This window comes from Schistocerca serialis, chromosome 1 (assembly GCF_023864345.2).
Source record: "Schistocerca serialis cubense isolate TAMUIC-IGC-003099 chromosome 1, iqSchSeri2.2, whole genome shotgun sequence".
NCBI classification, from domain to species: domain Eukaryota; kingdom Metazoa; phylum Arthropoda; class Insecta; order Orthoptera; family Acrididae; genus Schistocerca; species Schistocerca serialis.
Window position 1 is genome coordinate 292,274,694 of NC_064638.1, and position 26,672 is coordinate 292,301,365.

General features: G+C 44.0%; 1 protein-coding gene across 1 annotated transcript in view; it reads left to right on the forward strand.

The window, feature by feature from the left end:
- The first annotated feature begins 608 nt into the window (after window positions 1–608).
- Window positions 609–26,672, forward strand: part of LOC126468798 (protein obstructor-E-like) — an 83,113-nt gene continuing 57,049 nt past the window's right edge. The window contains exon 1 of the mRNA XM_050096579.1: window positions 609–741. Coding sequence (XP_049952536.1) covers window positions 693–741 — 49 coding nt within the window. The 5' untranslated portion in view covers window positions 609–692. The remainder of the gene's footprint in view (window positions 742–26,672) is intronic.

Here is a 26,672-nt window from a genome sequence, read left to right on the forward strand (position 1 = left end):
GAACTGCCAAAGTCCAGAGACTCGACGATCTATTTTGCAACGTAGTTGTCACCCTGTCGTTCGTGGAGGTCACAAACTCCACCTCTTAGGCAAAACTAATACATTGGTACTTCCCACAGAAATATTAAGCTTTCTATCTATCACGCGAATACCCATCTTGTGCAAATTTTGCTTAACATTCCTTCACCAAGATCATAACGTATTTTTTTTTTTTAAAGTATCTCTAGAGCCGCCCGTCTGTTCGAAAGAAGTAGTTGACATTTAAAATGTTAACACAAATGTCACCAGCCAGCGGATGGAATGTGAAGCCACAGCCTTCCGTCGACATACTTTTTTATCGTCTTCATTAGTATTAAAGATAGGCAATAGAAACGACTCGTCTTCGCCAGTACGACTGTATTTTGTAACAGGCGTAGGAGCTGACTTGTAGGCGTAGTCATAAAGAAAGCCCCTCTACTGTCTGAAGGAGCCCTGTGGTCACCAAACGGTTCCACGAGCTGAGGTTGCGGGAAGAAAATAAAACACGTGGAGTGCGGAGACGTCCATGAATCACGGGATGAGAAGAGAAACGCACGTGCGGTACCTGTTAGCCTTCCCGGCCGCGGTTGGATAACGCAGCCAGCGCCTCTGGGGGAAGCTGCGTTAAGTAACCGCCGGCGCGCGCGGGAAGACGGGTGACAGTCGCCGGCGAGATGTTCAGGCGGACGGTCGCGATCGTAGCCGTGGCGTTCGCCGCCCAGGGTAAGATGTCACGTCCCCCTGCAATAGCGCTGCTGTGACTAACGGCCATTCTGCGACGCTTCGAGCACAAGCACTATTCCGTACTCCCTAAGGCTAGCGCGACCAGCTCTCGTATATTACACTACCTTTTTTTTAATTCTCCCGGCTCCGTTTCTGACCGCTTGATCCTTACATATATTTCGCCAGTGTTCACTGTTATAAATATGAATCACGTGAATTACTAGGCCTATCGATAGTTGAAATTCCATGACCGAGAGATCTCGAAAAGTTTTTCGTATGATAATCGATACGATTGTCGACGTTTAGTCATCTTCCTGTTCGTGTTTCTACGGAAAAAAGACGGTTTGGCTTAAGGGAATGCTAGGAGCGGAGGAAAACTGGCATAGCCTACGCGTCTAGAAGAGCCATGGTAGGGGGGATATTTACTTGCTTTTCGGCCAGTACTGGCGACTCACGGATGCGCTCACATCGTACCGATCTGCAGCTGCGGTATAAATAACACAAGGAAGTAACAAGGAGTCGCTAAAGTGGATTATAGAGACGTTCACTCGTTACATTATTTATTTCTAACGTACGTTTTCATTTGCGTCTAAAATGAATCAGTTTTCATCACATAATGTGCTCGCGCAGTGAAAACTGATGTGTAAAAACCAATCATGCCAGTTTTTTTTTTTTACCCATTCAGAGAAAAATGCGATGTAATTGTACAGTTGTCATTTATTGCAACTGAATCTCCCTTAAGGTCCCTTGAAATCATGGCCAGATGTTCGTCATCTTCCTAAAACCATGATCAAATGTTGGTCACCCTATTGAAAGCCCCTCCCCTCATATGAGCAACGGATCGCAGCAATCTGTCCGTAAATCGCACTCGTGTGTGTGCAGATTGCAGATCGATGAATCTCAGGCGACGTATCGTCTGTCTGGCTATATAGCTAGCTTGCAGCGACCCGTTTGTCTATTAAGCGAGGTTGCGTACGTGTGTTAAGTTTATCTATGGCCTCATGCAGTAAGGACTTTACGTTAGAATTTGTAGAGCTATTCAGGGGACACGACAACTCTCAAGAGTGAAAGTCAAAGAAGGAGTCGTAACCTTAAGAAGGGATACAAATATATATACATCTACATTCTGAAAACCACTAGAAACGGATGAAAAAGCGTACTTTCGATGTATCACTTGTAAGGTCATCTTCCCGATGCATTCACACACGAAACCCGGGAAGAATGATCGTTTAAACTCCTTGGCGCGCGTTGTTAGTGCGTCTAACTATTGTTTACGCGATCCGTAGGAACTTATAGTATATTTCCACATTCGTCATTTGAAGCTGGTTCTTAAAACTTGTTAAGTAGGCTTTTGCGGGGTAGTTTGCGACTGCCATTTCAGTATCTTCATGACGTCTTCCCATGGGTGAAACAAACCTGTGGCCATTCGTGCTGTCCTTCCGCGTACAGCTTGAACATCCTCTATCAGTCTTATTTCGTATGGGTTCCAGTCACTTGAGCAATGTTCTAGGATGGGTAACACACTTGTTTTGTAACCAGTCTCCTTTGTAGATTGATTTCCCAGTGTTGTATGAATGAACCGAAGCCAGCCAGCTTATTTGTCTACGAGCTCCTTCACAGACCGTAGAGGCCCAAGGGATGTCTACCGGCCGCCGTGTCATCCTCTGACTTGCGGTATCATGCGGATGCGGTATGGTAGGGCATGTGGTGAGCACATCGCTCTCCCGGCCGTTTTGTCGACCTTTCAGGCCGTGAAGCCGCCAATGTTCCGTCAAGTAGCTCCTCAATTGGCATCACGAGGCTGAGTGCACCCCTAACAGGCCATCGAACAAGGAAAACTCTTGGCAGCACCGGGAATCGAACCCGGGTCCTCCACGTGGCAGCTATCATAGCTTAAATACTCGTTGTTAAGTTGTAAGACTAATAAATTGAGAAGAAACTGAGAAACTCAAGACAAACTGGAAGGATATACTCAACGGATTGCCGTTAAAGAAAAATACGTTTTCTGTAAAAATGCGTGCTGTCCCAAAGAAAAGCGTTCCAACATAACTTTAATGTATCTCAACTCCAGTTTCTTAATCAGTGACATAATGTGATTAGCTATCACCGCTGCTGAACATAGCAGTACGTTTACCATGGCAGGACTTCACGGCACATAGTCGTTCAAAATAATACTAATAGTTGAAGTTAATTGGTAAATCGTTCGTATGTGGTGGCGTCCAAGAGAGCGACCGACTGGCATCAATTAATTGTTCATATGTGGGGCCATTAGTACGTTTTGTTACTCCCATATTTTCTTCCCACGCAGTATTTGGTTCCAATTTGTCACTCTGATTGGATCTATCGTCAATGACCAGGAATAAAGAATTCGTTTAGTCATTATACTGTTCCCTTCCCCACATTTTTTGGTAGCCGACTAGGCCGAGTGCATAGTTTTCGTAATCCATTCTGTTCCTCTCAGATAGGGATGGGAACTACAAGAGAGCTCTGTTTTCGAGAGCTAAAAGAAATCAAACACACGCCCGAAAACCCAGAGCTCTTACACGAACAGCTTAGCTCAGGTGTGGTAAACAACGGCCCGCTAATCGTTTTTGTGCGATACGTCGGGACAGTCAGAATTTTTATGTAAAATTTATATCTTTTCTGAAATACGAGGTTAACTAATGCTTGCAATTATTTTAAAAGGTGCAGCCGTCAGCCAAGCTCTCCTTTCACAGAGTTGTCCCTGAGCTAAAGCTATTGCCCGCCCCTGCCCTAGCTGATAGAAGTACCGTATGCTTCAGTCAAGTATTTGTCGGCAGCAGCAGTAAACTTCTCGATCTCTGATGTGTACGTAGTGTTCCTACGTCCATGTGGCACTTCATGCCATCTGCTGCGCGTTTTAAAAATAGTTCTATGTAAAGGACGTGCCATCCGTTTTTCGGATAATATTTTTTCCATAGGAAATTTAAAAAAAGCCTTAATAGTGTGACTTGTTTTCTTTAGTATACAGTCTTTCTCATCCGATGTAAGAAATCTGTAAAAATTCTGTGGGGTAATGTCAATGCAAATAATATACATGATTGATCCATTTTTTAAATGTCTGTGGACATGACCCCAGAGGTCTGCGTTATGTCAGTGTCTAGTGTGGTCTACAGACGTGTTCAGATACCTCGTGGAGAGAAGTGTGACGTTTTGATAGTAAAACACATACTTTCGTAATGTAATATGTGGTGTGTGCCATCATCTGAACCCGGAAGATAATTTATATTACAGCGTACATTCCGTTAGAGTGTAAAAGATTCATTTTTAAAACAGTCCCTAGACTGGGCTTTATCCTCTGCCATGTATTTTCTCCGGGGCTGGCAGCCCAATAATGTAAGCATAAGAGTTTCTGCCTGACTTGGTGGATCAGGGAGGGATATAAGCTGGTGAAAATTTCAAAGCAGGCCGTGAGGCCTGATAAAGGGTTCAGAAGGCAAGATCATTGCTCACGAAAAGTAAACAGTCCAGGTGTAAGCTCGGGTCTGGCACACATTTGAAATGCAGGAAATTTAAGCCCAAACCTTCCAAAAGCATAAAGCTGAGATCGTGGCTGTAATTCTTTTTTGTTTGTGTGGTTTAGGTATGTCCTATCGATTCAGACATTTTAAGCTTGTTGGTCCGAGTTGGAGGACATAAAGTCAGGACACTGGAAGCTTGCTCTTGCTTCACCTGTTCTCGCTACTCTCAACGTACACATAACTTTCAGTGTCGGCTGCTGTGGCCGAGCGGTTCTAGGCGGTGCAGTCCAGAACCACGCGGCTGCTACGGTCACAGGTTTGAATCCTGCCTCGGGCATGGATGTGTGTGATGTCCTTAGGTTAATTAGGTTTAAGCAGTTCTTAGTCTAGGGGACTGATGACCTCAGATGTTAAGTCCCATAGTGCTTAGAGCCATTTGCACCATAACTTGAAGCACTATTCAATACGACGCCAGCAGATCCACTAACGTGGATTTCAACGAAGAAAATCTGTTGAACAATAGAGCATTTTGTACTATAGCTCCCACTTTCCACCAAAATGTGTATGGTTCTACTTGTCACTGACTGATTCTCATAGATTCCACACACATGGTAACTTGACCGCCTAGGGCACGTTATCGTACTCATTTGCACCCAAAAAGTGATGGGCATGGTGAATGGGATGCTGGGAGAAACAGGGCTCAAATCCTTGTCTGTTCATTCAGATTTGCGTTTTCCGTGGCTCCCAATGTCGCTTCGGGTGGATGACGGTATGCTTCCATGTCGGTTTCATGCCTCTGAGTCTTCATCACTGTGAGCTCCGCCTGCAATGACCTCAGTACCTGCGGGACGCCAAACTTCGCTTTTCCTCCTGCGCGGGGGGCAAGTGCATGAGAGTCAGAAAGAATAATTCGAAGTAGACTTTACAGTTTCGTCGTCGACAATATGAGGATCACTGGAGGGAATCAGTGGTGTAGTTACAGCGTTCTTTCAACCATTTGCTTCGAGGAATTCAGGGAGACATATGAGAATCGGAATCCTCCAAAGCCCCTAATTCTAGTCCATTGGGTTAACAAACGCGCCACCCTGATCGATATGTGACTTATTTTAGTTCCTAGTCAAAGTGTTTGCTGTTAAAAGGAAATGTTTCAGTCATTTCAGTCGTATTGCCAATTTCATTCTTCTCGAAATTATTTAGACGACCCGTCATTTTGGCTATGCTGCAAGCCATTGTCTTAAACACGACGGGAATAATATGTCAACTTAGTTGGACTCTCTTGCCATATTATTTAAATTACATGTAGAAGAATAAACGTACAACACTGGGCAAAACTAACGCGAAAAGCCATCCAAAGTCCATATCTTGACTGGTCAGTGTACCTAAGTGGTTGTCTTTCATTCCGTACCGTAAGTAGTAGTGTCATTTATCGACGGCAGTTTCACTTGTCGATGGTGGTATATACTGGTCAAGAAGATGGACACGTATTTGGAAAGCTAGTAAGGATGGAAGGAGGATAAAGGTTTTAAAATTCCGTGGATGGCGAAGTAATTAGAAATGAAGCACAAGTCTATTTGAGTAAGGATGGAAACGAAGTCAGTCGTGTCCATTCACATCTACCATCTCCACATTTTGCATTAAAAGACTTAGGGAACTCACAGAAAAATCTGGATGGTAGAATGGGTGTTTGAGCCACCGATACTTCGGACCACGAATCCAGCGCCTTATCACTGCACCACCTCGCTCGTTGGGGAGTGCGTTTTGTTCAATACCCGTTCGTCCAGCCCGATTAAGATTTTCCACAGTTTTCCTAATCATTCCAGGCATCGTTTCTTCGTGTCAATAGGAATACGTGTCTTGTCTCCAATAACGCTGGCGTTGACAGGATGTTAAACCACAACCTTCCTTCTTCCTTCTAGTGAAGCTTAAAATTAGTTTTCAAGCGTTCATCTATTACAGAGCTCCTAGCATAAATCATGGACATGAAACATAAACTTTCGCTCGCGATGAAATCCCCTTTTCAATGGTTCGTAAGAGCATGTTACTAAATAGACTATAGCTTAGCGCATAGGATGTGCCGACCATCTTTCTCCCTGTCTCATCAGTGTCAGCAAGCTATTGTGTGCTGCAAATAAAACGACTAGGACGTTAGAGAGAGTCTTCGGGAATGAAGTTTGCAAGTAGCATAAGGGGCAGGCACGGAGTTAAATATCCCTGAGATACGAATTCCCGACATTACCTCTGGCTTCAGAGCTATTTCAGCTGAAACGCTCAGTTATCCTTCTCAGTTATCTGTCTTGTGATGTGCTACTTCTGGAACCTTAGACATTCGCTGCGAAGTTTAAGCATTCCTATACGAAATCAGTATTACGTTTGTCTCGTTGTCCTCGGCTTCTGGTGAAGTTAACGTTACAATGAGTACGAAAATCAGCTTGAAATTTTCGACTTTTAATACAAAATTATAAATTCGATCCTAATAACTATGGACACGGTTTAAAAAGACAGATGTAATTTGCAGTATTAGAAAATATGATCGGGTCACATTTGACAGCTTTCACTGGGAAGGGCGTGATTTTGTGAACGTATTTATATAAACTAAGGGCAGCTAAAATGTGATACTTACTTGAAACCTTGTTCATTGAACTTCAACAGCACGTGGCGAAGATTAAAGAATATTACATCACACTTTCAACGTAAAATTATAGGAATTTACGAAAAATTAATGCCATATAAATGATTCAATTTTAACGAAAAGACTATCGGTATTACCATTATACAAAACCAATCCCATTTTTGCAGTGGTCAAGTGTCAGGCGATAATTTGGTACCCCTTTTCTGGAAGTTGCTAGTAACACTAGTTCACTTGTTGTAACTCTGGCTTCTTGAAATTATCGGATTCAGCGCTTTCGCCTGTGGGCATGAAATCTTCCCCGTAACACAGGCTCCGAGTCGCGGAGTGCCTCAGGGTTCTGTGCTACGACTTGCGCTCTACTCTATACACAACGACATACCCAAGAAAAGCAGGGTGCGAAATTGGTCTGTATGCCAATGATGTTGCTTTTTTCAAGCACTGCCGCAACACAAATTACACTACTGGCCATTAAAATTGCTACACCACGAAGATGACTTGCTACAGACGCGAAATGTAACCGACAGGAAGAAGATGCTGTGATATGCAAATGATTAGCTTTTCAGAGCATTCACACAAGGTTGGCGCCGGTGGCGACACCTACAACATGCTGTCATGAGGAAAGTTTCCAACCGATTTCGTATACACAAACAGCAGTTGACCGGCGTTGCCTGGTGAAACGTTGTTCTGATTCCTCGTGTAAGGAGGAGAAATGCGTACCATCACATTTTCGACTTTGATAAAGATTGGGTTATAGCCTATGGCGATTGCGGGTTATCGTATCGCGACATCGCTGCTCGCGTTGGTCGAGATCCAATGACTGTTAGCAGAATATGGAAAAGGTGGGTTCAGAAGGGTAATACGGAACTCCGTGCTAGATCCCAACGGCCTCGTATCACTAGCAGTCGAGATGACAGACATCTTATCCGCATGGCTGTAAAGGGTCGTGAAGCCACGTCTCGATCCCTGAGTCAACAGATGGGGACGTTTCCAAGACAACGACCATCTGCACGAACAGTTCGACGACGTTGGCAGCAGCCAGGACTAACAACTCGGAGACCATGGCTGCGGTTACCACTGACACTGCATCACAGATAGGAGCGCCTGCGATGGTGTACTCAACAACGAACCTGGGTCCACGAATGGCAAAACGTCATTTTTTCGGATGAATCCGGGTTCTGTTTACAGCATCATGATGGTCGCATCCGTGTTTGGCGACATCGCGGTGAACGCACGTTGGAAGCGTGTATTCGTCATCGCCATTGGTTACACGTCTCGGTCACCTCTTGTTCGCATTGATGGCACTTTGAACAGTGGACGTTACATTTCAGATGTGTTACGACCTGTGGCTCTACCCTTCATTCGATCCCTGCAAAACCCTACAGGATAATGTACGACCGCATGTTGCAGGTCCTGTACGAGCGTTTCTGGATACAGAAAATGTTCGACTGCTGCCCAGACCAGTACATTGTCCAGATCTCTCACCAACTGAAAACGTCTGGTCAATGGTGGCGGAGCAACTGCCTCGTCACAATACGCCAGTCACTACTCTTGATGAACTGTAGTATCGTGTTGAAGCTGCATGGGCAGCTGTACCTGTACACGCCATCCAAGCTCGGTTTGGCTCAATGCCCAGGCGTATCAAGGCCGTTATTACGGCCAGAGGTGGTTGTTCTGGGTACTGATTTCTCAGGGTCTATGCACCCAAATTGCGTGAAAATGTAATCATATGTCAGTTCTAGTATAATATATATGTCCAATGAATACCCGTTTATCATCTGCATTTTTTCTTGGTGTAGCAAATTTAATGGCCAGTAGTGTATATAGTCAGGGACCTCCAAAGACATGTGGACCAAATCTTCCAGGAAGGTGAAATAAACCACAACAAAAGCCAAGCCCTTCTATTCACTATCAGGCTCAAGCACCCAAACCGCCATATCACGATTGATTTCATAAACTTGACTAAGTGTGGCTCAGTAGAATGTTCTCGCCTCACGTTAGACAAGACGTATGGGTTTTTGAAACTGAAGGGGTACCTGACGACCAAAAGCTGACCACACATTTACGTCTGTACTCCACAAACCACCTTATGATGTGCGGCTGAGGGTTCTTCCAGTACCAATTACTTTGCCCTCCTTCCCTGTTTCATTCGCAAACGGCACGTGCGAAGAATGGTTGTCGATAAACCTCCGAGTTTCTGTGGCTTTTCTCGTTGTGGTCATTTTACGAAGCCTTTGTGCGAAGAAGTATTATGTTTCCCGATTGATCCCGGAAAGAACTCTCTTGTAATTCCAGTAGTAAACCGTTTTGTGATGCACAGCGTCTGTCTTGCAGCGTCCGCCACTGCGGTTTGTTGATCATCTCCGTATCGCTCTGGCGCGGACTAAACGATCGTGTGATGAAGCGCTCCGCTTTTCGTTGGATCTTCTCTAATTCTTCAGTTAATCCAAAATGGTAAGCGTTTTAGACTGATGAGTAATACTTAAGGCGGGATGTAACGGAAAATGTAAACATTTACTTAAAAAATCATTACAGCCATATTTATTAATGTTGTTGTTGTTGTCTTCAGTCCTGAGACTGGTTTGATGCAGCTCTCCATGCTACTCTATCCTGTGCAAGCTTCTTCATCTCCCAGTACCTACTGCTACCTACATCCTTTTGAATCTGCTTAGTGTATTCATTCTTGGTCTCCCTCTACGATTTTTACCCTCCACGCTGCCCTCCAATGCTAACTTTATGATCCCTTGATGCGTCAGAACATGTCCTACCAACCGGTCCCTCCTTCTTGTCAAGTTGTGCCACAAACTCCTCTTCTCCCCAATTCTATTCAATACCTCCTCATTAGTTATGTGATCTACCCATCTAATCTTCAGCATTCTTCTGTAGCACCACATTTCGAAAGCTTCTATTCTCTTCTTGTTCAAACTATTTATCGTCCATGTTTCACTTCCATACATGGCTACACTCCATACAAATACTTTCAGAAACGACTTCCTGACACTTAAATCTATACTCGATGTTAACAAATTTCTCTTCTTCAGAAACGCATTCCTTGCCATTGCCAGTCTACATTTTATATCCTCTCTACTTTGACCATCATCAGTTATTTTGCTCCCCAAATAGCAAAACTCCTTTACTACTTTAAGTGTCTCATTTCCTAAACTAATTCCTTCAGCATTACCCGACTTAATTCGACTACATTTCATTATCCTCGTTTTGCTTTTGTTGATGTTCATCTTATATCCTCCTTTCAAGACACTGTCCATTCCGTTCAACTGCTCTTCCAAGTCCTTTGTTGTCTCTGACAGAATTATAATGTCATCGGCGAACCTCAACGTTTTTATTTCTTCTCCGAGGACTTTGATACCTACGCCAATTTTTCTTGTTTCCTTTACTGCTTGCTCAATATATAGATTGAATAATGTACAAATCTAAAATATTGATGTGTAAAGCAAAAGAGCTGCGTTTTAAGGAATAATATAATAAAACATGCAGAATTAAAATTTTGCCAGAAATCTGAATTTTTAATTTTTTTATTGTCTTTTTTATAAAAAGTCATAACTCAAATTCTAATTATGCAATTAATCTGAAAATTTTATTGTAGTGTCCTCAGAAGGTTGTAAGATCACTGAACTACAGTTATTATTTTGTGGTAAAAATTGTAGCATTAACACAGTCTTTAATTTTGCACATCCAAAATCAACTTTTCTTTCTACGTACAATCATCTAAAAAACAGAATGTAATTGCAGGGATAAAGCTACACGTTGCGAACAATTCCTGAAAATTTCATAGGATTAGCGCATATACACTGAGAAAATGCTACCAATAACGTAAAATACGTGAAACAGGGAAAATGAGATTCAAAGATTTTCTTCTCATACTTCTACATGTAATAAGCTTACCTCAGTTTTAAAATCTTCCATATGATACTCCACATCCTCCAGGTTTCTCTTCTCTCCTCCTCGAATCTGCCTGGCCTGTATTTGCAGGTAAGACGCCGATCTGTTAGCTTTCTTGACCCTGGTCTCGTCGATGGTGTAAAATACTCCTGTTGTAAACACACCAGGATCTATACCATATCTCTTCAGCACTTCAATTCTGCCATTATTTCCGTTATTGTAACGTAAAACTGCATCATAGGCACCTATTCTGAGTACTTCAGACCCACAGAATGTCCTTTTTGAGCATCTAATCCAAATTAAATTACTGAGGCTTTCATTTGCATTTTGTGTCTTTCCGTGAAGACACTTCCTCAATAAATCGGGGTTTGCAAGAAACCTGAATGTGGACAGTTGTATTCATAACAGGTTGTGGTAATCAGTGTTTATGTGAATACGTCTCATTTCGCTTGTTGAAATTACACCAATCGTTTTTGGGACACAGAGTGTTCATTAGTGTTTGGTCAAAGGACAGTTGGTGGGAAAAAATTGCCCGCATAGCACACGTCATTGCCTCTGTGTGTGTTTTTCCTGATAGCTATCCCATAAAATAACTGAAGAGAATCAGTTTCTTTCAGAGTAAGTCTGCCTTTTCCTTCTAGTGGTTTTCCATCCTGAAGTACTTCACCTTTCTTCTCTTTCAGTAAGCGACGAAGCCTACTACCAAGCCTCTTTTGGATGTGTCCAACACATTCCAACTTTTCTATTGTTGTATTGTACGGTTTTGTATCAGTTACAGCTTTGAACCAAGAGGAGTCCCCCTCACTAAGGTATTTAGTGTATCTAACACCGTACTGGTCCTCAGATCTGGATGAACATCCTTCAGCAGCCTCCATGCCCCCACTTGAGCCACTATAATTTTTAGAGCACGCTACTGTATGCTTCCCTTGCCACAGTTTCCCACTGTCTTCATTGTTGAACTTTTTTGCTGCACACTGGTGGCAGTATTTAGACATAATTTCTACATCTAAATCTTTACCTGAATCAAAACCAGTAACAGATGCAACAGAGATGTGTGATCATCGTATGGGAAAATTTCACCTGCTTCAAAAATGTTAAATTAACTCTGCTTCTAATTACAATTAAAAGCAATTTTTATACGCTTAGCGACGTTATAGAAGTCTATATCATGCACGAATTACAAATTTATTACGGGGTAATTGTAGGAAATAGAAATTCTAAAGTGATTTCGTATTTCACCGGAGACCACATCGCTGTTGTGGCTGGCTGCAGACAACGTCACTATTCTCACCCTTAAACGTCAGATGCCAAATAATTTTAATTGCAATATATTTGTATAAAAGTGACGAAGGTATGTAATGTGCACTTTAAGCGTGGCGCTTAAAGCAATGTTTACCATTTCAGCCCGTAAGCCGCCGAAATTTTGTCCGAGTTACTGGTGACCTGCCTGGGACCTCGCGCCTTTAGGGCCCACGGAGTGGTGGAAGCACGTGCGGGCTTTGGCGGTCAGCTCCTGGACGCGTCCAGAGTCTTCCATAACGGGTTCCGTGTCGGCTTAACGTCAAGGACAGGTCAGGAGACGGCCGTACGGGAGAAATCAGCAGTTACGACCCGCGCCCTCGCCCACACGACTTTCACCCGGTTGTTTCGACACTCGGCTCGTCTTCATTTACATACATCTGCCTTGCACCAGCCTCCCCTGTCGCGCCTGTCGCTGTCACACTTGTCTGCTTCCTGGAAAATCAACACAGATCCGAATCTTCTATTCGGTCTTCCTTTTTATTGCTACGGTTCAAGTCCTACTTCATTCATGGCTTTAAAAACTGAATTAGAGTGATTAAGAGCAACCATGGACATCTTTCTCATACGAGATCAATACTTATAGCACCATCCAAGTCGTTTTGTATAGTGTTCCTGGCGTAATAATCTAGGCTTCCGTAACTTTTAGTATTTCAAACACGGCGTGCAGCTACTCCATTTTCAGATCGTTGATCCATACAGAAATGAACAACTGCGTAAAATAACTTGTAGAAAGGCCTCCTCTTCACCTTCATATATACTCCACAAGCCAACTTACGGAGTGTATCGGAGAGAACTTCTGGTAACGCTATATGTCCCCCACTTTCCTGTTCCGTTCGGGGATAACGCGTGGGAAGAACAGTTGTCGATAAACCTCCCTATGAGCTCCAGTTTCTTTGATTTTCTCGTTGTGGCGATGTGAGATCTATGTGGGAGGAAGTAAGATGCTGCCCAATTCTTCTTCGACGTACGTTCAAATGGCTTCAAGCGCTATGGGACTTAACATCTGAGGTTATCAGTCCCCTAGACTTAAAACTACTTAAACCTAACTAACCTACGGACATCACACACATCCGTGCCCGAGGCAGGATTCGAACCTGTGACCGTAGCAGCAGCGCGGTTGCGGACTGAAGTGCCTAGAACCGCTCGGCCACAGCGGCCGGCTTCAACGTACGCTATCGGAATTCACCTCTCCGTGGTAGACAACTCCACACCACTGGAGTTTGTTGGCAAACACCGTAACGCTCCCTCGGTCACTAAACGAACCCTTGATAAAACACGCCGCTCTTCGTTACATATCCACTGATTCTTCCATTAAACGTGCTAAGGATCTCAGACTGATGAACAATGCTCAAGAATCGCTCTATCAAATATTTAGCAGACCATGTCTTTCGTTAATGAATTATTTCTAAAAATGGTTCAAATGGCTCTGAGCACTATGGGACTTAACTTCTGAAGTCATCAGTCCCCTAGAACTTAGAACTACTTAAGCCTGACTAACCTAAGGACATCACACACATCTATGCCCTAGGCAGGATTCGAACCTGCGACCGTAGCGGTCGGGCGGTTCCAGACTGAAGCGCCTAGAACCGCTCGCTGACATCCCCCACAATATGATGAAAGGAAGAAAGTTTATCGCTTACTACATTTTCGCTGTTCACGCAGTCAAGCTTCAGGATAAATCATGTTTGAATTTATTCCTTATTTACTCTAGTCGCAACACTGTTTGCAGACAGTATCCACACATATCACTGAATGTACCTGCAACATTATATTATTGTACAACACATAGTTAAGGAGATATAACGTCATCAAAATTTAGATACATGAAGAACTTGCTGTTGCTTAAAACGGCGCGCGGTAAAAATTTAAAATCACGCAAGATGTTTCAATTTATCACTTCTTTAACACTCACTTTGCAGAAGGCATCTTCACATATCACTAAATGAACCTCCGAAATTATATCCCTATACGACACATAGTTCAAGAGATATGACGTCATAAACATTCAGATGCGTGAAAAACTTGCTTTTGCTTAAAATGCAGACAAAGTATCTAAGCCATATTTATCCAGTGTTTCATAATGAGTGCATTTAGCGACTTCCAACAACTTTAAGCATAACTTCCTACTTCTGATAAACTTTTTCTCGGTTACATTGCTTAAAGTCGAATATTCCAAACGTTAACTCATTTATAAGGTAAATACAAACATGCGGGGTTCGGACTCCAGTGTACGAGTATTAGGGATTGTTTCTGTTACTACTCACTTCTTCCACCTCTGGTGAGCAACTGTCAATGTGAAAAATTACACGTTTCGCAACGCTTCGGAGTCAACGTCAGACAGTAGTTCCTCCTATTGTTTCCTGGGTAGTCAGATCGAAGGTCGGAGGAAGGCAACGGCATACCCCCTTTAATCGAACCCTGGCTAGTAAAGCACTGTAGTAGCGAAACCAATCTCCAGACTGCTGACAACTTTAAATAAAAATAGCAAAGTAGCTAGGTCGCTTATTTAAATACGCTTTACGTTCACGAAATTCCTCCTCCAGTTAGTGGACCATTGAATGTTGCACGTACACAGAAGCTTGCAAAACCGAAAGGCAACCACATCAATTCACTGAGAGCGAATATTTTCCGGCCACAATACACTAAGTGTGAGAACTATCTTATTCGTTGTTGGTTTCCCGTGATAATTTCTGCAATGCTCTGGTGCCGAGGAAGATTTAAACTGGTTTACTGATGGCCACGTGGACCACAGCCGTATCTCTCATGACATCTTCACATGTATTTCCACTAGTCTGCCATTAAAAACATCTCATTGACATTTCTTTGTGTACAACGCTTGAGGAAAAATTGTAGATCAATGACGGACGCATCGGAAGGTAATGACATTTATAGCAAGTATTAAAATCAGAGATGTAATTAAGCGATTGTACTCTGACTGCTACAACCAAATCCCTGCCAAAGTCAAGCTATCATTAACTGTAATCTGAGGTCTAGAGTCATCGAAATAAAGAGATACACAATGGATTCTATTGCACTATGTCCCATGCAACTTTTGTCCCACAAACGTTTTAGCTCCTATCATACTTTCGGAGTTATTCTTCGTGGCAATAGTTAGTGACTCACCCTGTATAACTACCTTGGTCCTACTGGGACTCGTTTCTGAGTTTGAGCGGCACGCACATTGTTTACTTACTTTTATAATATACAGGTCGATTATAGTTCGTTAAACTTTCGAAACGCTGTAGAAATAACACCACTAGTCAGAATGACGTCAAATTGCAACGGACTATTATCGGAGAAGGGGGAAAACGTATGGCAAAAGGAAAAAGGTAGTGCGAAAATTGATCCATAGATGGCGCTGTATGTGTCAGAATACGTAAATGAAAACACCTACTATCGCACGACCCACGGAAGTTGGTATAAACACGCTGGGTACGCGTCTGCGACGTTCGCCATGACTGTCTCAATGCAGGATCGCGCTCTGCTTATAAAGCTGTATTACAAGAATGATGACTGCACGGGTTGCTCTGCAGAAGTTCCGGACACTGAAAGATTTGAAAAAAGGCGTTGGTCCGATGACTGCCGTGGGTCTGGAGAAAATGATTCGGAAATTCGAAAAGACGGGTTCTTTTGGTGTGCAACGTGGTGGAGGGAAGAAACGAATGATTCAACGTCAATAGAAGCAGTGGCCCCAGAAATTCAGGAGGAGACGAGTGATGGTGTGCAAACGTGTAGTGCACGGAGAAACGCCCGAACATTGGACATAACCATGAGCACGGTGCATAAAATCCTACGAAACTTCCTTCTTTGCTATCCATCAAAATTACCCATGTGCACGAGTTTCTTCCTGTTGTGTTGCCATCAAGAGAGACCTTTGTTTTAGAATTTCTTGCTCGCATTGAAGTGGGCATGACTGGCTGCGGAAGATTTTGTGGACAGGCGAAGCCCACTTCCATCTGACAGGATATGTAAATACAAAAAATTGCCGAATATGGACAACGGAAAATCCACACGCAAATCAACCAGTACCACTTCATCCTGAAACGGTCATCGTGCATTGCGGGTTTACGGCATCATTTTTTTATAGGGCCATATTTTTTCGAAGACAGGTGCTTCCGGTCCTGTTACCTGTACCGTCACTGGTAAGCGCTATCGCATCATTCCAGCTCTCCAACAGCGTGGATGTGTGGATGGGATCATTTATATGCAATATGGCGCACCTCCGCACATTGCAAATCCTGTTAAGCAGCTGCTGAAGCGGCATTACGGAAATGCTAGAAGTATCAGCCGCCATTTCCCTACAGCCTGGCCGTCCCTATCACCTGATCTTAATCCATGTCACTTCGCGTTGTGGGGCTACCTGAAAGATGTTGTGTTCAGTGTTCCGATTGCAAACTTAGCTGCATTGAAGACACACATTGCGCAATACATTCTGAACGTGATCCCGGGAACACTCCGATCAGTTGTGGAACATGCTGTTTCTTGATCTCAACTTGTTGCAGAAACCGGTGGACAGACAGCATATTGAACATGTTTTGCGCCTGTCACACGGAAATTAATCATCCGATTTGATTTTGATTGATGCTCTTTATGCGAGTTTTGGCCTCAGGACAATTAAAAACTGATGTGATTGATGCTTTTTATGCGGGTTTTGGCCCCGAGACAATTAAAAACCAATGCGAGTGATGCCTTTTATGCGGTTTTTGGCCTCAGGACAATTAAAAACTGATTTTTCCCATCTGGTGTGATAAGACTTTGCCATGGTGGATGGGCTTACGTAACTAACAGTATCACACCTGTTCACCCATGCACATTGAGTAGTACAGTTTGTTTAACGTCAAACGTACACCTTAGGCATTGTTGTACGATTCATTTGTCATTTGTAGTCGACCACTATTAAATTATGATGCGTACAGCGCCGTATACAGCTATATTTTGTAGCTAATTATTTTTCTTGTGCCATACGTTTTCCTCCTCCACCGATAATATTCCGTTACAATTTGATGTTATTCTGACCAGTGGTGTTATTTCTACAGCGGTTTGTAAGTATTACTTTAATTATAATCACACTGTCTATTGATTACCAACGCTCATATAATTGAATAATTACTCTAATGTTGTCTCCAGTGTCGTTGGCATTTGACAAAAACCTAATATACTCGTAGAAAGGGAAAAGTAAAATTATGACACTTCAAAAAATAGCATTTACATTAGTTGCTACAAAACATTTGCTAGACATAATTGTGAAAGGTATTTTGCACGCTTTAATGCAGAGTGTCGCTGGAGATGGGCAATAAAATAAAAATAAATAAATAGTATTCTCTAGTTCGCAGCTTGCATGTCAATACATGCTTATAGTAACGTGACATTTTTCATTATTTCTGTAACATTTATGTAAAATAATCTAAATGATAATACTTTAGCCATATAATTGTTTTTCAATTTCGTTGCGTCCTAAAGGCAACCACAGAAAAGTCAAATGGAACTCATGTTATCATTTAGACAATTCTACATGAACTGTGGCTCCCAAAATTAAGAAAATTCTCTTGACGTAGATGTTTCAGTATAGGTATAGATCAACTAAAGGTACATCTTGGCCGTTAAATAATGACGTAACTGTTCCTAGTCTTACATTCTGCGTGGCTGGAAGATGTCCCAGAACGGTCGCCCGTTCGCCCTAAGCAGCCCGCTCTAGAACCCCGCGTTACAGGCAGGTCACGAACTCCTTAGCATGCCGCGCAGACCGTCCCCCAACACACAGCGAGACACTTTCGTCCTCGAGCAGCGTCCCTGAACGAGCGGAAAATCCGATTTCGCGCGTTTGAGACTAAAGGCGACATCTCATTCACGCCTGTAACGACGGTGCTGAATCAGGCTACTGGATGACAGCAACCTTAGTCACGCTTTTCCCGCCAGGAAAAGTGATTTCACGCACATTCTTCCTTGAATCTTTGAGCATTTGCGATGCAACTTACGCGTAGCCGTTCCATGGAGCAGCAGTATTTCTGTGCTGCTTTTTGAGTAATGTGGTATAACACTGAAGCGCCAAAGAACCTGGTATAGGCCTGCGTATTCCAATACAAATATGTAGATAGGCAGAATACAGCGCTGCGATCGGCAACGCCTGTATAAAACAACAAGTGTCTGACGCAGTTCGGTTATTGCTGCTATAATGGCACGTTATCAAGATTTAAGTGAGTTCAACAAGTATCAGCGTGCAAACCATTCAACGAAACATCATCGATATGGGCTTTCGGAGCCGAAGGCCCACTCGTTTACCCTTGATGACTGCACGACACAAAGCTTTACGCCTCGCCTGGGCTCATCAACACCGACGTTGGACTGTTGATGTCTGGAAACATGTTGTCTGGTCGGACGAATCTCGTTTCAAATTGTATCGAGTGGATGGACGTGTACGGGTATGGAGACACCCTCATCAGTCCAGGGACCCTGATGTCAGTGGGGAACTGTTCAAGCTGGCGGAGGCTCTGTAATGGTGTGGGGCGTATGCAGTTGGAATGATATGGGACCCCTGATACGTCTAGATACGACTCTGACAGGTGCCACGTACTTAAACATCCTGTCTGGTCACCTGCACCCATTCATGTCTATTGTGCATTCCGACGGACTTGGGCAATTCCAGCAGGACAATGCGACACCCCACACGTCCAGAATTGCTACAGAGTAGCTTCAGGAACACTCTTCTTAGTTTAAACACTTCCACTGGGAACCAAACTCCCCAGACATGAGCATTATTGAGCATATCTAGGATGCTTTGCAACGTACTGTTCAGAAGTTATCTCGACTCCCTCGTACTCTTATGGATTTATGGACTGTCCTGCAGTATTCATGAAGTCAATTCCTTCCAGTACTACTTTAGACATTAGTCGAGTCTATGCCACGTCGTGTTGCGGCACTTCTCCGTGCTCACGAGGACCCTACACGATATTAGACAGGTGTACCAGTTTCTTTGGCTCTTCAGTTAGTCGTAGTACGCTGTAGGTATGCTTCTTCCTAAATAAGTGATAAATATACTTGTAAATAGCGTTGAAAAGTAATGCAATCTTATTGTGAAAATGCTTAAGTTATAAAAGTTACTGAAAATGGCCTCTGTTACGCGATTCACGTGATTGAATACGAGGTTAAACGTTTGTAAACGCATGTTGTAACGGTTATTAATGTATTGCAGCTACACATCTTTCTGCAATTTGGGAATAGTGTGAGGGTGAATTTTGTACGCTGTCCTGACGGAAAGGAAATCGCAACACCAAGAAGAGTCTCATGTAGAGTAATGATATTTCGGGAATATATTTTTCTAGGTAACATATTTAAGTGGTTAAGGTTTCAAGATCACAGGTTAATGTAACCGCGAGAAAAGCCATTACAAATATGAAATGTTGGTATATTATTAACCGGTGTAGCTGCTAAAATGTTGAATGCAAGAATGCAACGGTACATACATTGTGTCGTACAGCTGCCGGATATCAGTTTGTGGGATGGAGTTCAATGCCTGTTCCACATGGTCGGGCAATAGTTGTGAGTGACGCTGGAGTTGACGTCCGATGATGTGCTCGATTGGAGACATATCTGGTGATCCAGCAGGCCAACGGAACATGACGATACTCTGTAGAACGTGTTTGGTTACAACAGCGGTATGTAGGCGAGCGTTATCCTGTTGAAAAACATCCCCTGGAATTCTGTTCATGAATGGTAGCAAAACAGGTCGAACCACCTGACTGACGTATTAATTTACAGTCAAGTTGCGTGAGATAACTACGACAGTGCTCCTGCTGTCAAACGAAATTGCGCCCCAGATCATAACCCCAGGTATAGGTGTGTATAGCACGCAGACAGGCTGGTTGCAGGTACTCACCTGGCGTCGTTCTAACCAACACACGGCCATCAATGGCAACAAGGCAGAATCAGCTTTCATCAAAAAACACAACAGACCTCCACTCCACCCTCCAGTGAGCACTTGCTTGAAACTACTAAAGTTGCAATTGGCGGTTGTTTGGGGTCAGTGGAATGCACGCTACAGGGCGCCTGTCTCTGAGCTGTCCTTAAAGTAACCAATTTGCAACAGTTCACTGTGTCACTGTGGTGCCAAATACGGCTGAAACTGCTGCTGCAGATGCAGTACAGTGTGCCACAGCCATACGCCGAACACGACGGTCTTCCCTCCCGGTAAGGACAAAGCTGCCGTTCAGAGTCCAGTCTTCTTGCCACCATGAACAGTGGCTACATTCCTGCCAAGCCCTTCTGCAGTATTGGAGAAAGAACATACAGCTTCTCGTAGCCCTATTATACTTGCTCGTTCCAAATAAGTTAAGTGTTGTTAATGGCGTCGTCGTCTTAAAGACTAACCTAAGGACATCACACACATCCACGCCCGAGGCAGGATTCGAACCTGCGACCGTACCAGCAGCGCAGTTCCAGACTGAGGCGCCAAGAACCGCTCGGCCACAGAGGCCGGCGTTGAGTTCTGTTCAAATGGCTCTGAGCACTATGGGACTTAACATCTGAGGTCATCAGTCCCCTAGAATTTAGAACTACTTAAACCTAGCTAACCTAAGGACATCACACACATCCATTCCCGAGGCAGGATTCGAACCTGCGACCGTAGCGGTCGCGCGGTTCCAGACTGAAGCGCCTAGAACTACTCGGACACACTAGCCGGCGTGACTTTGTGCTTCCACTTATCCATAGAGGTGGAATCATATCTCGTCACATCAAAACGAATCGTAGTATTCTTTCTCGTCTAGCACTGTAAATGACGAGAACCACTGACTGAAAGCAATATGTTTTCGAATATCTTCAGGGAACAACTGGTACACCTCGACCTCAGATGTTAAGTCCCCTAGTGCTTAGAGCCATTTGAACCATTTTGTCCTAAGAGTCTGTCTGAACATAATGAACATAAACGTGTTCTGTATTGGCACAAGTGCAGTGATATATATTAGTTGGAAACTCCACACTTAATAAATTATTAAATGCAAGGTTCTTACCAAACATATATCACTGCAATCGTACTGAGCGTCATCTGATCGCCGAAGAGCGGGACAAAATGAATCACTAGCACAACAGCCTCTCACAAGGGAAACTCCCCGTCACATCTCCCTCAGATTTAGAGGTAAGATGACCCTGTGGATAGCCCGTCAAAAAATGTGCACTGATCAAGCATGAAAACAGGAAGAACGTGTACTGAACTGTGAAAAAAGAAGAAAAATACATATAGTGAAGGTCTAAGCTCAAGATGTGTAACGTCCGCAGATCGTGGTCTAGGGGCTAGCGTTGCTGCCTCCCGATCACGGGGTCCCGGGTTCGATTCCCGGCCGGGTTGAGGATTTTCTCTGCCCGGGGACTGGGTGTTTGTGTTCTCCTCACCATTTCATCATCATCATTTGTGAGAGTTGATTGTGAAAAGAAAATAGACTGTATAAAACATAAGGACTTTGTACTGGCGCTAATGACTGCGCAGTTGAGCGCCCCACAAACCAAACATCATCATCAGGATGTGTGACATCGAACGTACTGAAATGGCAGCGCTGTCGTGGTTGTGTGGACAAGCTGTTGGACTCCGGAGGGGGAGATCCGTGTTCGAATCTCCCTCGGACTCCTTTTTTTCTCGCAAAATTATAAGCTGTCCATGCGGTCATTAGCGTGTCTGTTCGCCGTATTGAAATTTGTGTCTATGTCGTGGTGTAACGTCCGTTGCAATAGCGGGGTATATGGAAGAGATCCCCGGACGTACGCACCTTCTGTATGTTCTACATGAGTACCACATGTCATGATCCTTAGGTTCCGTTTTAGAAGTTTTGACTCTTGACTTTCTTTATTGTAACATAGTTCACGCTTGCTTCCCTTATCAGTGTGCACAAGTTATACCCTGGTGCCACCGAAAACAGTCCTTGTGGATGTTATGAATGTTACAGTTGTTTTCGAATTCTGATTGATTGTCGACAACAAACTTCATATAAGAGTAAACGTGCTTCGAGGGTGTTTTCAGTATGCCCAAATGATTAAAGACTTGTCTGGGAGAGTTTGTAGTGTGGGTTCCACATATTGTTCTTATTACACTCTTCTGAGCAATAAACACTTTTTTTCTCAACGTCGAGTTAACCCTAAAATATAAAGCAGTATGGAATTGGTCAAATAAATCAGATTTTTGAGACTTTCATCAGCCGTTTTCTTGTCAGATGAGTCATTCCATCGTTCAGTTGAAGCGATTTGGATGAAAGCCCGGAGGAACGTAATTCCTTTCCTGCCGCTGGGGGCTCATACTTGGAGTGAATTAGATGAGTTATTCACGAAGAAGGATTAACGCTGTTCATTGATATGGTGGTCAACTGTGGTTCTGAAAAGGACCAAGATGATGTTTCTGGTGTGAAAGGATCAGCCGCCAGACAAGTAGACATTGCTCTCAACGAAACCTGCAAGTTGATCACAGGTTGCTTAAGACCTACCCCAACTGATAAGCTCTACTGCCTGGCTGGAATAGCGCCACCATGGGTACGCAGAACAATGGCTGCCAACAAGGAGAGACTGAAAGTGGAACAGGACAGTGCCCATCCACTGCACGGACATAATCCACCACAGCAACGGCTGAGATCGCGAAAGAGCTTCCTGAGAACATCCGAAAAGCTCACCATTTCACCAGAGAAGCCAAGGCTGGAGTTATTGAAGAAGTCGACGCCTCACCTGCAGACGCCAGAAGCTGAAGAACTACCACCTGGACACAACGAGAGCTGGCTGGTGTGGAAATCTTTAAACAGATTACGATCAGGAGTTGGATTGTGGACAAGAACAAACCACAAGCCACATGCTCCAGTGCCTTTTGTGCCCTACATCCTGCACGAAGATTGATCTCCTGCAAGCCACTCCAAGCGCCTTGGAGGTTGCAAAGTACTGGGCACATGTAATATAAATACAATATATATATACATATTTATGTGTATTTGTATGCTTCTGTGTTTCTGACTCGAGAATAATAAATTAAAGCTGTTTTAGGGCTCTTTCAGTCTCTAATTGCTTCTTAATCTTCTTGGTTCTACGTCTCCCTTTTTGCGAATGCGCTCTGTTAATCAAGAGATGTGGTGGTGGTGGTGGTTAGTGTTTAACGTCCCGTCGACAACGAGGTCATTAGAGACGGAGCGCAAGCTCGGGTTAGGGAAGGATTGGGAAGGAAAACGGCCGTGCCCTTTCAAAGGAACCATCCCGGCATTTGCCTGAAACGATTTAGGGAAATCACGGAAAACCTAAATCAGGATGGCCGGAGACGGGATTGAACCGTCGTCCTCCCGAATGCGAGTCCAGTGTGCTAACCACTGTGCCACCTCGCTCGGTCAAGAGATGTAATGGCAACTACAGTATTTTCCTCAAAGCAGTTGCGAGGGTCACAAGTGCGACTCTTCGAAAGATGCGTAACTCTGCGAGTATGCCAAGGAAGCACCAGCGGCGGCATCCTCAGGCAGGTGTGGGGAAGCTGCTAATGCCGATGGCTGCTTCGGCCAATGTGTACGCCGCGAGGTACGGCCTTCACGCTCGCGCATCGCTTTAGCACTCTCTCCTTACGGCGCTAATAACAGCAGCAAGGCGGTACACTCTTAGCGTGCGTTACCGCATCCTCTGTCACGACTCGCAGCTTTCACTTTCAGAATTACGGAACGTCAGACAAATACACACACAGTTTATTTTCCGTGTCTCAGCCATTGTATGGTGAATAGTCACAAATCGTCGCATCGAAAAAATTAAACATTTTTCCTTTTCTTTGCCTGCATGCACATCTGCGAGGTCTGTTCAAAAAATTATGGAACTTTGTCTACAAAATTTTTCTTCGCTTATCTTTTATCTATTGTGCATGGTCTTGTAAGGGGTCCGTAGGCCCTTACTATAACTTTGCATTCGGCACAGGTCGATAGGGCGAACAATCGATTGTGACGTGTTGCGAGAGCGAGTGCGGAGATGCGCCAGAGTGGTTGGCGGGAATGGTGTGTGTGTGGAGGTCATTATTGGAGTACAGGGTTTTTAACCGAGAAGGGTGTCACCATCGCCATGGTAAGACCCCTAAATAATAAATGAATACCGGGAAAGTGATGAAGTATCTTTATAAAAGTGAGCAGTGAAGTTACTAGTGCCGATATTTAGTTTCGCGTCTACCGCGCCGGCCTAACCTTGGATTGCAGTGCTGAACGCAGTGATGGATTAGCGTGGGACGATAATGTCAATCTGCCTCGTGATGACTGGGTGTTGTGTGATGTCCTTAGGTTAGTTAGGTTTACGTAGTTCTAAGTTCTAGGGGACTGATGACCTCAGATGTTAAGTCCCATAGTGCTCAGAGACATCTGAACCAGCCATTTGACAATGGCAAATGAAGAAAGCCTGTGATGAGATTAGCCGTAATTAGATATGTATGACGAAGGCAGTGGCTGTCTCCTTTTTGTGTTTTGAGAAGAATATAAGTTCGTAATTAGTAAAACTGTGTTGGTGTTCCTTATTACCATACATTCAGTATTATAGTATTGAAAAGGACGAAATGGAAAGTAACAATTCCGGTTACAGCCCCATTAGGTTCACGGTCATGTTAATAATAAATATTGGGCTGCTATTCGATCAGATCAGGTCAGGATAAAAACGGAGGTGTTTCAGTCTCCTTCGAAATACTCTCCTCCACAGTTGATACACCGTTCCCAACGCCGTCTCCACTTCCGGAAGCAGTCTTGGTACGCCTCTTGCTGGATCGCACGAAGCGCCGTCAGCGAATTTTCTTTCATCTCGTCTCTCGTTGCAAATCTTCGTCCTTTCTACGGGGTTTTCAACATTAGAAGTAAAGAAAAAGTTCTCAGGGACAAGGTCTGGAGAGTACGGAGCTTGAGGCAGCGCGGTGATTTCGTTTTTTTGTGCTATGGTCATGCACCAACGGGGATGTGTGTGCAGGTGTGTTATCGTGATGCAAGAGCTATGTCTTATCTCGCTACATTTCAGGCCGTTTCCTACTCACATTTTCACGCAGGCGTCGCAAAACGTCCTGATAGTACCATCGATTAAGTTTGCCCCTGCGGCAAAAACTCATGATGAACTCATCCTTCAAAGTCGAAGAAAACAGTGTGGTTTTGACATTGACCTGACCCGAAGAGCTTTATTTGGTCTAGGAGAACCTACCCCGACCCACTGTGAAGTCTCATCACCAGTTAAAATGTGTGGTTCTCTCAAGCAGCATCTCGTTCTCATTTGCGCGATGAAAAAGATCTTTACAGACTGCGAGGCGAAGGTCTTTCTGGTCTTGACGCATGAGTCGTGGAACGATCTTGGCGGCAAAACGATACATTCTAAGATGCCGTGTCAGTCTTTCATGACATGATCCAATTGAAATGTTACATTCTTCTGCAGTCTCTTGGACAGTCAGTCTTCGAAAAAAAAATGGTTCAAATGGCTCTGAGCACTACGGGACTTAACTTCGAAGGTCATCAGTCGCCTAACTAACCTAAGGACATCACACACATCCATTCCCGAGGCAGGATTCGAACCTGCTACCGTAGCGGTCGCGCGGTTCCAGACTGTAGCGCCTTTAACCGCTTGGCCGCCCGGCCGGCCAGTCAGTCTTCGAGTATCACGCACAATTCCGTTGACGTTCCTGATATTAGCATTGTCGGTAGATGTCGAAGGGCATCCTGAACGAGGGTCATCTTTAACTTCCGTCTGGCCATTTTTATACGGTGTGAACCATTCGTAACACCGAGCACCGCTTAAGCACTTATCACTGCAGACTTCGTGCATCATTTGGTGTGTCTCTATAAAGGTTTTCTTGAATTTCACGCAAAATTTAATGCAAACGTGTTGATGCTCTGAAAACTCTGCTCTCTCGAGATTCGCAAACTGTGGGACGCCAACATCCTACTCAGTACAGCGCAGACCAATAACTAACGATATACAGCAATGAAACTTACGGCAGGTACTCACTAAACAAAGGCGTGTGCGAGGATGCCAACCGCATTTCGCTCCTGATCTTGAATCCTATAGTACACCTCTGGGATGATTTTGGAACGCCGATTTCATGCCAGGCCTCACCGACCGACATCGATACCTCTCCTCAGTGCAGCACTCCGTGAAGAATGGGCTGCCATTCCCCAAGAAATCTTTCAGCACCTGATTGGACGTATGCCTGCGAGAGTGGAAGCCGTCATCAAGGCTAAGGGTGGGCCTTCCATTCAAAAGGCTGTTGCATTCAGCGACTGTTATATTGATTTGTAAATAATAGATTTCAGCTATCAGTCGTCCTTTTTAAATTTTATTGGAAGATCCAGATTTCAGCTAGAAACTAGCCATTCTCAATGCACTATCATTTTTGATCAATGCATGTAATGCCTGTTGGTCGGACTTCATCCACAATTCATTGAAAACTGAATTCCATCATTACCGATGGAGGGCGCCACTAACTTGTAAGTAATTTTCAGCCAATTGTCCGGATACTTTTGATCACATAGTGCAACACATGTTCCTCGTTACGAGTCTATAGACCCTTTCCATAGTTTTCCATCAATGACAGCCTCTATTCAAATGTTTTCGTTAGTCCCATCTCGTCACTGTCTTTGTTATAATAGTTGTACTTGCATCATCTTCAGCGT